Below are 12,756 nucleotides of genomic sequence, written 5' to 3' on the forward strand. Positions count from 1 at the left end.
CTGGGGGGAGGGGAAAGGAACAGAGCAGGATTGGAAACAGGGGCCAGAGGCTGCAGCAGTGCTGGGCCAGGTGAGGGGTAGAGGTGGCACAGGGGCAGGCATAAGCAGGGGGCAAGTTGCTTGACTCCCTGCAGCAGTGGAAAAATTGAATTAAAGACAACCCTTCTAATAATTATAATTTATACATGGGAAATTATAACACACATTCATTTTCTATGTATAGAATCTAATTATTGGGGCATCACCTTAAGTTCAGGGACATCTTACATTGAGTAAATGTGGTATATCCTTGTCGCCCTTAGATTTAATCACTAGAATGTGCACTATTTGGAGCAATGCTGGAAGAACACCAGGAAGTGCTGAAAACAGTTTGAGCTTGTTTGGTTGCTGCTCTGGGCAGATATTTGGCTGGGGTGATATGACCCCAGCACCCGTTCCTGCCTGGGCCCAGCAGGGGGTCAGACCTGATGATCTGTTTAGGCCCCTTCCGACCCTAAGCACTATGATACTATGAATCATTATACCTGCGGTCCAACAATTGCACTTATACCAGTTTCTTCTAAAATCTGGTAAATACCTTCATAGTTTGGGTACAGTACAACTTATAAACCTTTATAAATTCCTTTCCTGCAATTACTGATTCACCTTGCTACTGAAATATGAAACTCTGTTTGACTCAATATGAGTGAACATGTACTGAGGTCTTAAAGACAGGATTGGGTCACAGGCTGAAAACAGAATTTCTATACACCTGTAAGAATAAAGAAATACCTATTTGTCAGTCAAACCAAAATATTTCAACTGAGGTTTAATTAGTTATATGCATTGCTGCCACTTTAAAAGAAATTGCTGTGTTACACCCATGCTGAGGAGGAATTCGTACTGACAAAGCTAAAGAACTCAGTCACCACTATCATGACACAAGGAAAATAATGACAGACCCTTTTCCATGGCTGGTTTTAGTGGGCAGGAAATAACATCATGTTTCGTTTTCAGTCAACTCTAGCACCAACTCTAGGAAATGTGAAGTTTAGAAATTAATTCAGCATTGAATTATTCAAGCATAATACAGTCTTATGTCAAGGGAAAGGACATTTTACTCAACAGGTATGAATTTAAACTCTCATAGTACTGGAAAACTAATCAGTTTGAGAAGGGTTAAATGGAAAGTGCATTATACAACTATTTCCTTCTTCTGATTAACACCTCCACCATACCTTACGTGGTTCTGTCTCATCTGCAGTGGAAGACAAGAAACTGAACCCACTGCATAATCACCTCTCCATTTGGACATATTCCCAATAAGATACTTCCAAATCTGTACAAATAATTTCTCAAACATAGGGGCTAATTTCAGTGAAATGTTAGCCTCCACTTCACATACATCTGACTGAATTCTGTAACATGCAACCAGAACAAACATGATGCTTGACTATGGATCAGTTTTCTTGTGTGGGATAGACTAGTGGAGATGTTAACCAGAGAAAGGAAATGTAAAAAGTAACAATTTTCTCATCCTGCATCACAATCCCTCCACCAGTATTTTTAATCAAGGAAGCAGCAAGCCATAAATAATACATGTTCTGGTGTTAGGAAATCTAGGTTTCCTTTTTTCTGTGAAGGGACAAATGCATTGTATACCTTCATAACAAATAAGTCATATGTGGATGGGTCTTATGTAAAAAACTGAAGATACATCTTGCAGTGCATCATAAATGATGAAATGGATGATTACACTGATGCTTTGCAAATATTTTCTGAGGCTACTAGGGGCCTTTTTCCAAGACACGAATAACAATAAGAATAATTATTATTATTATTAACAAAAATAATTGATGTTAAGGTACCAGGATGGGATCATTTAGTTTGACCTCCTGTATAACACGGGCCATAGAATTTCACCCAGTTATTCCTGCACCCGCTCAGTAATACTAATTGAGCTAGAGTAAATGGTACAATAGAAAGCAGTATCTGGCATAACAGAAGCCAGACATACCTCCCTGGTAAGTATTTTATCCATCTAACTACTGAGATGCTGTCTTAGGTGTACTGTAAATGAATGAGGAGGAAAAAAGCAGGTGATTTTCTTACTGGCTTAGAGTACTTCACATATATGAAGTTCCCTGTACTGTTTCAAATTATGAAAAACATTTCCATTTTGCACTTTGGTCATGAACTTACAGTTTGTGGATGGTGCTGATGGGAATCTTTGAATTGGATGACAGAGTGTAGCAAGCCTGGGGTGCCTCAGATGGTCCGAAGTCCCCTAGGGTACTACCTCAGCCTGCTTGCCTCTCTGCCCACCTGGTGCACGCTTTCAGATCTCCTGCCATGCCTTGATGTTATGAGTTATAAATGTAGGAAACTGTCCTTGATCAACCAGCTTGCTTGCTGGGAACCCCTCCTCTGCTCAGGAGATCTCTCTTCCTCTTTCTCTCCCTCTTTTCCCTTGGTGTGTTGCTGATCTCTAATGAGGGTGTGGGTCCAGCCTCACCCTTCTTGCAGTCCACTGGGCCCGTGGCCTCTTTACACCATCTGCCGAGCCTGTGGCTCCCTCTACACTAAGGCCTGGCTATGAACCCACAAGGTCAGGCTACTTTTCCTCACAGTCTGAAGCCCTCAACAGCCCAAACTGACAAAGCTACAGCACCTTCCCTAGGCAGTCACTGTGGCTGCCTCCTCCCTAAGCCAGCCTGAATCTTGTGGCCTTTACAACAGCAACATAAACAAAGTGTGCATTATGAAGCACTTATCTTCAGTATCAAACTTGGTTTCTCCCACTCCAGGCTCTGTGGAGATCCTTCTCTAAACTTTTCCACGGATGGAGATTACACAACTTCTCTAGGTAGTCTGCTCCAATGCTTGACCACCCTCACAGTCAGAAAGCTCCTTCTCATCTCCAACCTAAACTTCTCTTTCTGCAGCTTGAAGCCATTGCTCCTACTCCTGTCCCCTATAGTCATACAGAAAAGCTCATCTTCACCCTCTCTGTAATAGCAATCCACACAGCACAGCAGCTGAGTACATTAAATAAAAAAACCCAAGCCTTTAACATAATTTTCCTTTTGGGGCCAAAAGGGAGAAAGAAAGAATCACCAGTGAATAATGATAGCTAAATTACTTATTGTAATACTGGAACAGAATAGAATAGAATAGAATAGAATAGAATACCAGGTTTTTTGGTTTTATTCCTGAATGAAAAAAGAACATTTCTTTCAAATGGTCGAATGTGCCTTAAGACTAGATGGTTATCTTAATAATAGGAGTGTCTGAACTACTTGGAAATAGTGATGCCCTTTTCAAAATGCAAGGGAACCTGGGTCCATCTGTGACAAGACTGTGGCCAGGAGAATGTCTCACACATAGTATGAATAGAAAGACAAGTTGATATCATTTGCCATGAGAACCAAAGCTAACTGGATTGTTCAGGGTGATCTTTAATAACTATGATCTATAATAACAATGTTTGTTCCTTTTTTATTAACTTCTTGATTGTCCTTCCTATTGGTTCCATAGGAGAAAAGGCATACTACCACGTTTTTGAAGACAGGACATCTTTTACTACAGATTTGGTGAAAAGTACAGATTCATATTTCTGTTTTTAATTGTCACAGGCAGAAGTTTTCTTGGGATTCCCCTTTGATGAGTGAGTAATCTGAAGACAAACTTCTTTATTCTTGACTTAGTATTGTTGGCTGTCATTCTGCCTTTGAGTTGTGTTTCCATTTCTGTACATTTTGCTCTGCCTAAGCCATTATTTGCATGGCTAATTCATTCAAGATGATCTCCTTATTCATCCTTGCCATTCTAGACACTCTACTGATAATCTCATGCTGCTTAGCTGAATCAGGCCATTTTAAGTCCACTAAAACTTTATACATATGAAAAATGCCAGTGTTTAAGAGACATAACCAGCCAGTTCTGCAACCTGCCAGTCCCCCCCGTCCACTTCCCTGTCTCCCTGCAGCTTTCTGCCCAGCTCCAGGAAGTACAGCAGCAGAATAAGAATCCTGGGCTTCAAAAAAGCAGACTTAGACTCACTCAGGGAGTTGATGGGCAGGATTGCTTGGGAGGTGAGCCTGAGGGGGAAAGAGGTCCAGGATAGCTGGTTGTACTTTGAAGAAACCTTACTAAGGATGCAGGAATGAACCACTCCAAAGCAGAGAAAGAACACCAAGTATGGCAGAAGACCAGCTTGGCTTAGCAGAGAACTCTTTCATGAGTTAAAACACACAAAAGGAAGCTTGGACAAATAACTATGGAGAGGAATGAGAGCATTGCTTAGGCATTCAGGGACGAAATCAGGAAGGCCAAAACGCAGTTGGAGTTGCAGCTAGCAAGGGACATGAAGGGTAACGAGAAGAGTTTCTACAAGTATGTCAGCATCAAGAGGAAGATCAGGGAAAGTGTGGGTCCCTCATTGAATGGGGGATGCATCCTAGGGACAGGTGATGTGAACTACTCAATGCCTTTTTCACCTCAGTCTTCACAGGCAAGGTCAGCTCCCAGGCTACTGCACCTACCAGCACAGTTTGGGAAGGAGGCCCAGAGATACTAAATTTAATGCACATTAGGAAAAGCACATTAATGTATGTGTAGATGTGCACATTGTTGCTTTCTGACTGACACCAACATAGCAAAAACATGGAAATAGGATAGTAATACAAATTTATGAACAAAAAGACACAAACCTCTTCTAGAAGAACGGGCAAACCCAAACGAATAGCATTCTCAAGTGTACGCAGGAAACCAGCGTCAGTAAGTTTGATTATCTTTAAGCCACTTTTTGCTTCTTTGTTTCTTATCCATCGATTTGCCTACATAGGAATCAACAGAATAATCAGTAGAGATGGCTAAGTGTCACAGATAACCAGCAGGTTAATTAGCTTGTTGGTCTCAGTATTCAAAAGCCCAGTTATTAATGCCACTGTTTTGGTGAGAAGAAGTGAATTAGTTGCACTATGCCTGTATACTTGCAAGGCACCACCAGAAAAAAAAAGGTTTTGCTTATCTTTGTAAAATCTACAGCTTTTATATTGCACAATGGGATAGTTAATTGCGTTGACACTTTCCTCCAATACACAGGAACAGACTGAGCAAATTAAGACACAAATCTATTCTGAAGCCTACTGGCAAGGAAGAACCATGCTAAGAAGAAAAGCGTATCTTAGCAGACACCAATTGTCTCTTGGTTCTCAATATACAACAGGAATGTGTACACTGCCTGGGGCAGCCTAGTCTTCCTAGTACTCAGGGCTAGTGTGGAGAGGAGAAGCTGGACTCCTGCATCCTCCCCTTAGGTGATTTGTGTATCTAGGCACAGCAGGAAAATCCTCAAACTCATTTTCTCATTCATAAAGGTCCTGGCTAGCCTCCTTTCCCTTTGACATTAACTTCAAACCACATAGAGACACCTGGGAGCTGAGGGTGGAGGAGGATGGTGTGGCAGGGTTGAAGGAAGACGGGATGCACATCTGTGGGGTATAATCTGACTTCAAAATAATTAATTGCATATAGATTCTGCAATATTTAAAATTTGAATTGTAAAAGACTTTTCATTCTAAATTTGTTCATTGTGCTCACCTGATGCTTCCAATAGCCACAATTTAAGAAAATGGATTGAAGGATGCAGGGAATTATCCTGACAAACTTATGTATTGCTTTATGGATTTGTAACACTGCGTCATGGAGGGAGAATCAAAAATCCATACAAACATGTTGAAGATACCTAGCACCATGTTGTCACTAAGTGATTGAGGGGTTTGGGTTTCGCTGGCTTGCTTGTTTGCTTGCTTATTTGAGTTCGCTTACTTTCTTTTCCTCCTCTTCTTTTTTATGCTCAATAATAAAAATGGACTTTACAATCTTTCTTTCGCGCTCTGACCATCTTCAACACGCATCCCTGAATCTTTACTAAAAACTGGATCAAATCTTATGGGTGGATGCATTGTTTTTTTCTGTTGTCAAGACATCTTACATTTTCCATAGTACAGATGACCTCTAATATAATACATTAGGTGTCAACATAACAATTTTACTTGTAGCTAGAAATCACCTTATAAAGATATACAACACTTCATTGATCATTTTAAACATGTCAATTCTTATTGAAGTCAGAGTGTTAAATTAGATGATTTGCAATAACCGATATCTAATCTCATATTTCAAATTTATGGCCAGGCCCTCATCTGATGTAAACTACCATAGCTCGCTCTACTGACTTCAGTGGATGTCTAGATTATTTTGTGACAGCTGAAGCTCTGATCTCAAATTGTAAAGGAAAAGGCAATTAAATAATCACTGCCAGAGAAGCCTGATACAAAAACTATCAATAAGGTGAATTGTTGGAATGGTGACTGAATTGGTATTGTCTGCAAAGCACTCACTTGGTCTTGGGGGTCAATCATCAGTGGCCACCGTCGTCCCCTAGTCACAAGAATCCCATTCTCAGTGGACACATAGTCACGTGGTAACCCATCAGTGTTCCACTGGCGAATCTCATAGGGATCTCCCAGTATGTTTATGAGGCTGAAGTCAGGACTGATGGGAAGCTCTAAATTCTGACACGTCTTGATCCAACATTCAATCAGCTGAAAGAAAGATTGCAAAACATGGCCTATGGAAGGCTGGGTTACTTAAAGGGATTTGTAACAATAAACTATTGGATATTGGCCAGTAGCGATTGAGGCCATACCCACACTAACTGCACCATGTTAGGCAGTGCCACCATGGAAGTCATTCGTGGATTCTCATGAACATATGCATGTATTAGACCAGATGCATTACACATTTTTGGCATTAGGGAGTGAGTAGGTGGGATGCATTTTTATGGTGGTAGTCCTTTGCAAGGTCCAATGTGTTCATAGAGTGTTCTTACCACTAAATGGCTGCTTGATGGCCTAGGAGGGGAAAAGTCCATTTCAGAACAGACAAGTGTGACCAACTATGGCTTTTATTGCAATACTTGTTTTAAGTGTGTTTGTGTTGTTACAATATTATGTGCCATATTCTCCTCTGGATAACTTATACCGGGGAAAACAGTGGGTTAAAGAGAAGATGAAGCCAGAGTTGCTGATTTACATAACTGAAGATATATCCATCTACATTTTTAAATAGTTTTGCTGATAATTCAAAAAGATGGGGATTGCAGGTAACACCCAGGACGGTCCAGAGAAGAGAAAGAAACAAGCATGTAAATGATCAGGGCAAAGTGTATAAATAAGAACGGTATCATCTCCTAGCAAAAGAGTCTGAAGACAGAGCAGTACAGCAGCTTTGGGTACTTAAGACCTGGACTGGAAAGAAAACAGCTGAGTAACAGACCATGGGCTGGACTGGGGACAGAGGGACCACTTAACCTTTTGGAGGGGGCAGGGAACATCTGACTCAGTGGCCATTGCCCAGTAAACAACTTCATTGAAGAAGACCTGTCTCTTTTGCTGCTCTGGGTTTCACTCGTCCACCCCGACAAGAGATCAAATCCTTCTCTCAGAAGATGAATTGGAAGCTAGCTTCTTCAGTTAGGGCCACAGACTGAAAAACCAGGTTCTCAATGAGAAGGATCCAGGGCTCTTCCCCTTCTCTAGAAGCCATGTCTAGGCTGGTTTTTGGGGATACTCTCAAAAGCGATAGTGCTCCCAAACAACCACACCCTGTGGGGGAGCTTGTGAAAACAGGTGTCCTAGCTTGCATTAACAATACATAATACAGTAATTCTCCTACTTTGCACTCTTTCTGAAGTCCCAGCAGAGAAGCTTATAAGTGAATGCACATGCATGAAAACTGAATTCTGGACAGCAAGGCCATAGATCATAAACAGAGATGCAGAAGGGACATGTCAGTTGCTTTCACCCATATTGTTCCTGCTCTGTGGACAAAGCGATTATGTTTACGGTAATGTCAAAAGAAAAGAGCAAAAGTATTTTTACTCACCAGTTGCCTGTACTGTGCTGTAAAAGCACCGTAATAGGCAACACAAGCAGCTGCTATGAATACATTCCCTATGATGTTTGAAATCTCATCTTCAAAGTTCTTGATGCTCTCCTCCCAACGAACTTGTTCATCTCCCAGTGCAGCTGTAAGCTTTCCCGCTCGAGTGAGGCGAGCTTGGGTAAGTGCCATGGTCCTTGCTGCATGGTTATACAATTACTGAATTGTGATTATCATCTTTAAAAGGTCAAACTTTTTTTTTTGCATAAACTGCTACACTTGCTTTCTAGTTTAGTCTCTGTACTCATAATCTTTCTTTCAGTCTTAACAGTAAGTTACTGAGAAGCCTCCACATTATACCTTTTCTTGGCTTATTTCACTTGTATACCTTTGGATAACCTATGATTCTGGAAGCAAACTCTTTGGCTTCTTCAAATTCCTAATTGCTGTGTTTGCATCATCACCTGCTAAGGAAGTCAGGTTCTTCCAGTAGAACCTGCCTTGAAGGAATATCCATGAACACATGTCCACCCCCAGCTATACCCCACAACCCCACACACAATATAGAAAAGTAAGACTTTATTTTTGAGTTATTATGCAATCCCCTCTATATACAATACACTAACACAAATCATGACAAATATTTTTTGTAATAAAATTAAAATATATTATAGTTGGTGTTATAGTATATGGTAACCAGGGGGTGGGATAGCTTTCAAGGGGTGGGGCTACCTGTGAGGCCCATGACAGCTTACCAAAACTTGTTAAGTGGCCTTCCAGACATCATAATTGCCCGCCCCTGAATTAGGGTGTCCATATTTTTAAGGAAATACAGGACACTGCTCCTACCTGCCACCAAGTCAGCGGCATTACTGCAAGCAGATCCAGGCAGGCAGGAGCATGGGGTACAGTCTGGTGGGGAGGCAGAGTGGCATGGTGTGTCAGGCAGGTGGGTGGGCAGGCACCGCTGCTGCTGTGCGAGAGAGAAGTGAGTGCCCACCCTGCCCCCCATCTCCAGCTGCCTCTGAGAAAGAGCTGCGCTGGGCACATATGGGTGGGGTGGCGCCTGCTCCAGTCCACCTGCCTTGCTCCTGCACAGCAGCAGCAGTGCCTGTCCGCCTTCCTGGTGCACCATGCTGCTTCACCTCCTTGCTGGACTGTGACCTGCACCCCTGCAATTCCAGGACTTTTGTTTCAATTTTCACAAACCAGCCTACAAAATCCAGGACTGTCGTGGCCAAACCAGGATGCATGGCCACCCTTTGTATAATGGAAGAATGAATATGAAACACTAATCTAGTTACTTAATATTTTCAAGAGAAATCACCTACCAAGGCTCTCTTTTTCTTCAACACTCTTTTCATATTGGTCTTGCAGAGCCTGTATCTGCTCTTCCACCTGTCTTAATTTTCTCTGTTTCTCTCGAAGGGTAGCCATTGTAGCATCAAGCTCAGCCTGGGGGCATGAGGCAAACATATAAGCTAAGTTGTTCAAACAGGGGCCCTGGTTTTTTTAAAAGCCAAAATCAATGGAACATTAGGAACCACACTTTTGAAAAATAGACTGTTTATTTTGCTGCCACATATAAATGAGGAGTCTACCCAATTGTCCTTGACATAGAATATTGTCTTATCTGTAAAACTGAATTTTCATGAATGTGTCCATATTTCTGAAAAAAAGGGCAAGAAACTCTCAAGCCCACTAGTCTGTCTTGTCCCTAGTTTGAATTTTGACACAGCAGCAATACGGTAGTGGTGAAAGTCTCATCTGGACCATATATCTAGGAAAAGTCACCCAGGATAAGTTGGGCCTAATCAGTCTTGGAGAATCTTCCTGCCTGTACCATTTACAAGTGCTTGATTGCTCCATATGGGAATTCTATGCTATTTAATGGTGAGCCTACATGGCTAACATTTAATACAGCATTCATGAGCAGGAGGAAGAAGACATGTATTCTTGGAACAAACAGTAGTTTCTCAAGCTGAGGTTTGATTCACCTTACAAGACTATTTTCTGTTTGACTGGGCCAGCAGTGCTAAAAGAAACATCCTGGATTATAAAGATTTTATGGCTCATGGCAGACGTTAAAATAATGGCATGATTGGGATCTGAAGGATTTTTGCCCCATGCCAGAAACTGAGCATCCTACTATGCATGTCTGGTGTGACAGCAGCTGCAATGGTTGGGGTGGGGCATAAAATTATTCAGATTCCAATTGTGCAACTGCTGAAGATAACCTCAGCCTGATCCTGTGGATCACGAAGGGGGCAACTCTATCCTGGACCCTGGAACTGCCCTGTGTCTGATCCTGACATTCAGCTGAGCATCAAGTTCAGGCATAGGCAGCCCAGGGTCCTGGCTGGGACCCAGACCTGTCCCTAGTATGATACCTTGTTCCAGATATGGGGCTACCCCAGCCAAAGCTGACAATCAGCTAATCTCCAGACAGCCTCAGCCTCATTCCAGCCCTGGGGTGACAATGCTGTCAGCTGATTGTCAGCATTAGTGAGGCAGTCCTGTGCCTGGAACACAAAACATGCTACACATTTTATTACCAGCTATGAGAGCAAAAATGTTCTACTGTTTTGTAGAATATCTTTGTGGCTGGGTATTTGGAAAAGTATTGATATTGCCTGTTAGTAGCACTCACTTAGTCTTGGGGTCATTCATCAGTAGCCACATTGCCCCTGAGTCACAAGAATCCCATTTTCAGTGGACACATACCCATGTGGTAACCCATCAGTGTTCCACTGGTGAATTTAATAGGAAGGGACCTACTTAAATCACGGCAAAACAAAAGATTTTTGCAATCTGCATGCAGCATGCAGAGCTAACTTTGTGGGCATTTCACAGCAGTCCTGAGCCTTGGTGCTGATTGGCAGAGAGGCCCAGCCCCTCAGAACTGATTGGCAGGGAAGCCCAGGGAGGGAGGAGGAATGAGGGACCAGCTGCCATCTTGATTGCCAGCTGCCCTTTGTGCAGTCCCATTCATTACTCCCAGTACGTTATGGTACCATTTTATGGAACCATAAACTGGCTGAACATGTGGCATGGTGCAATTTATGGTGCAATTAACACAATAATTGCACCATACATGTAACATCTGCCAAGGTCCTATTAGACTGCCAGCTCTTTGAGCAGGGTTGAACTTTTTGATCTCAGTTTGTACAGCACCATGTAAAACAATCCTGGTGTATGACCAGTGATCTTAGGCATGATCATAATGCAAATAATAATAATGTCCACACAATCACTGGAGATGACAAAGTGCCTTGAAAGGTGTAGCATTTACCTTTGCAGCATTAAACTTTTGTCTTTTTGGCTCAACTTCTTTCACAACTCGTGAATATAAATCCATAGCCCTCACCCACATACACATCGACCGACACGCCTTTGACACCTTCTCTACTTTTTCAGGCACAAAATCTGGGTTATTTATATATTTTTGAAGCTTTAACAATATTTGTGGCTTTATATTTTCTTTATCATATTCAAGAAGTTTTTTAAGGAAGTTGGAGTCTCCAAGGAGCTGTTTAGCTGTTGCCCAGTCAGGCCTGAAAGATTAAAAAAAACAAGAGTGACAGAATCTTAGAAAGCTTTGCCTTGCAAGCAAAATGTTACATAACCTGAAGTCACACATTTTAGGCAAAATCATTTTGCTCTGCAAAAGGTTCTGAAGTGCTTCACCACAACCACTGTTTGATAAAAACAACATGACATGAGTTAAATTCCTGTATCATATGCAATTAATGGTGTAGCATAGACTTCCACTTCATGACACTTGGAAGCAAAGTGATAGTCCTTTCTAGAGGGAGGCTAAGAATTGCTATGTGCAACAAGACTGTAAATCTGCTGCACTAAATAGGGTAAGAGTTGGGACCTTAATGCTTTGTGAAAGTGTGACTTTAACTACAGCACCTCTCTGGATTTAAACTGATCTACAATGATATTACAAAGGCATGCTGTAAAAGTTCTTTCTTTCCTAGCAAAATGAACCCTATAGCTTGCTGGTACTGAAGTTCCAGCGAAGTAACAACAGCCTTGAATATGTCATTTGTAGAGGTGCACCAATACATCAGTCTGATATCAGATCATCACCAATATAAAGAAAATTTACTGTATTGGAAATCGGCTTTTTGTGCCTGATGTACCCAATTATTTGGCCGATAAATGCCCCATGCATGCGTGCAGCCACAGCACAGCACGTACGTGGTAAGCACAGCCAAGCAGATTGGAAAGCTGCATTCAGCTGGTAAGTCTGTTGTGGGAGGGGAAGGGAGAGGGAAGGGGCATAGGAGAGGGGCAGATCGAGGCCCCCACAGTGAGGGAGGGAGTGGGGCTGGGACAGGCACTGCCCAGCTGGGGCAAGGTGCGAGGTGCGAGATGGAGCCACAGGTCATCCATGGACCGGGGATGGGGGCACTCCCACCACTGCACGCACCCAAGGAGGGCATGGGGGTGTGTGCCCCCGGATCTACACAGGGCAGGGTAGGCTGCCACTGCAGGCTGGGGCCAGGGCTGCACCAAGCTCTTCCTAGCAGGGTCTGGGCCAGGCTGCACTCAAGGAGGAGTGGGCAGCAGCACTGGGAGGGGGGTTTGGGGGACTACAGTGAATTTTGGGGTGTCTGCAGTCTCCCCATAGTCCCCCTCCCAGCAGCACCACTCCCCACCCTGAGTGCAGCCCAGCCAAGCCCAGCCCAGCCCAGCCCAGCTCCCTCTGAGAAGAGCCTGGTGAAGCACTGGCCTCAGCCCACAGCAGCATCCCACCCTTGCCTCATACAGAGCTGGTGGCACATGTCCGCTGCGCCCTCCCAGGCTGTGCGTAGT

At 42.9% G+C, this 12,756-nt stretch overlaps 1 protein-coding gene across 1 annotated transcript in view; it reads right to left on the bottom strand.

Moving 5' to 3' along the window:
• The window catches only part of DNAH6 (dynein axonemal heavy chain 6), a 204,400-nt gene that overhangs the window by 136,049 nt on the left and 55,595 nt on the right, over window positions 1-12,756 (bottom strand). Inside the window, exons 14-18 of the mRNA XM_019518206.1 lie at window positions 11,222-11,483; window positions 9,261-9,384; window positions 7,933-8,129; window positions 6,387-6,590; window positions 4,692-4,817 (exon numbers count right to left, since the gene is read on the bottom strand). Of these exons, the coding sequence (XP_019373751.1) occupies window positions 4,692-4,817; window positions 6,387-6,590; window positions 7,933-8,129; window positions 9,261-9,384; window positions 11,222-11,483 (913 nt within the window). The remainder of the gene's footprint in view (window positions 1-4,691; window positions 4,818-6,386; window positions 6,591-7,932; window positions 8,130-9,260; window positions 9,385-11,221; window positions 11,484-12,756) is intronic.

Source organism: Gavialis gangeticus, unplaced genomic scaffold (assembly GCF_001723915.1).
Source record: "Gavialis gangeticus isolate Ggan-Ray unplaced genomic scaffold, GavGan_comp1, whole genome shotgun sequence".
Classification (NCBI taxonomy): Eukaryota; Metazoa; Chordata; order Crocodylia; family Gavialidae; genus Gavialis; species Gavialis gangeticus.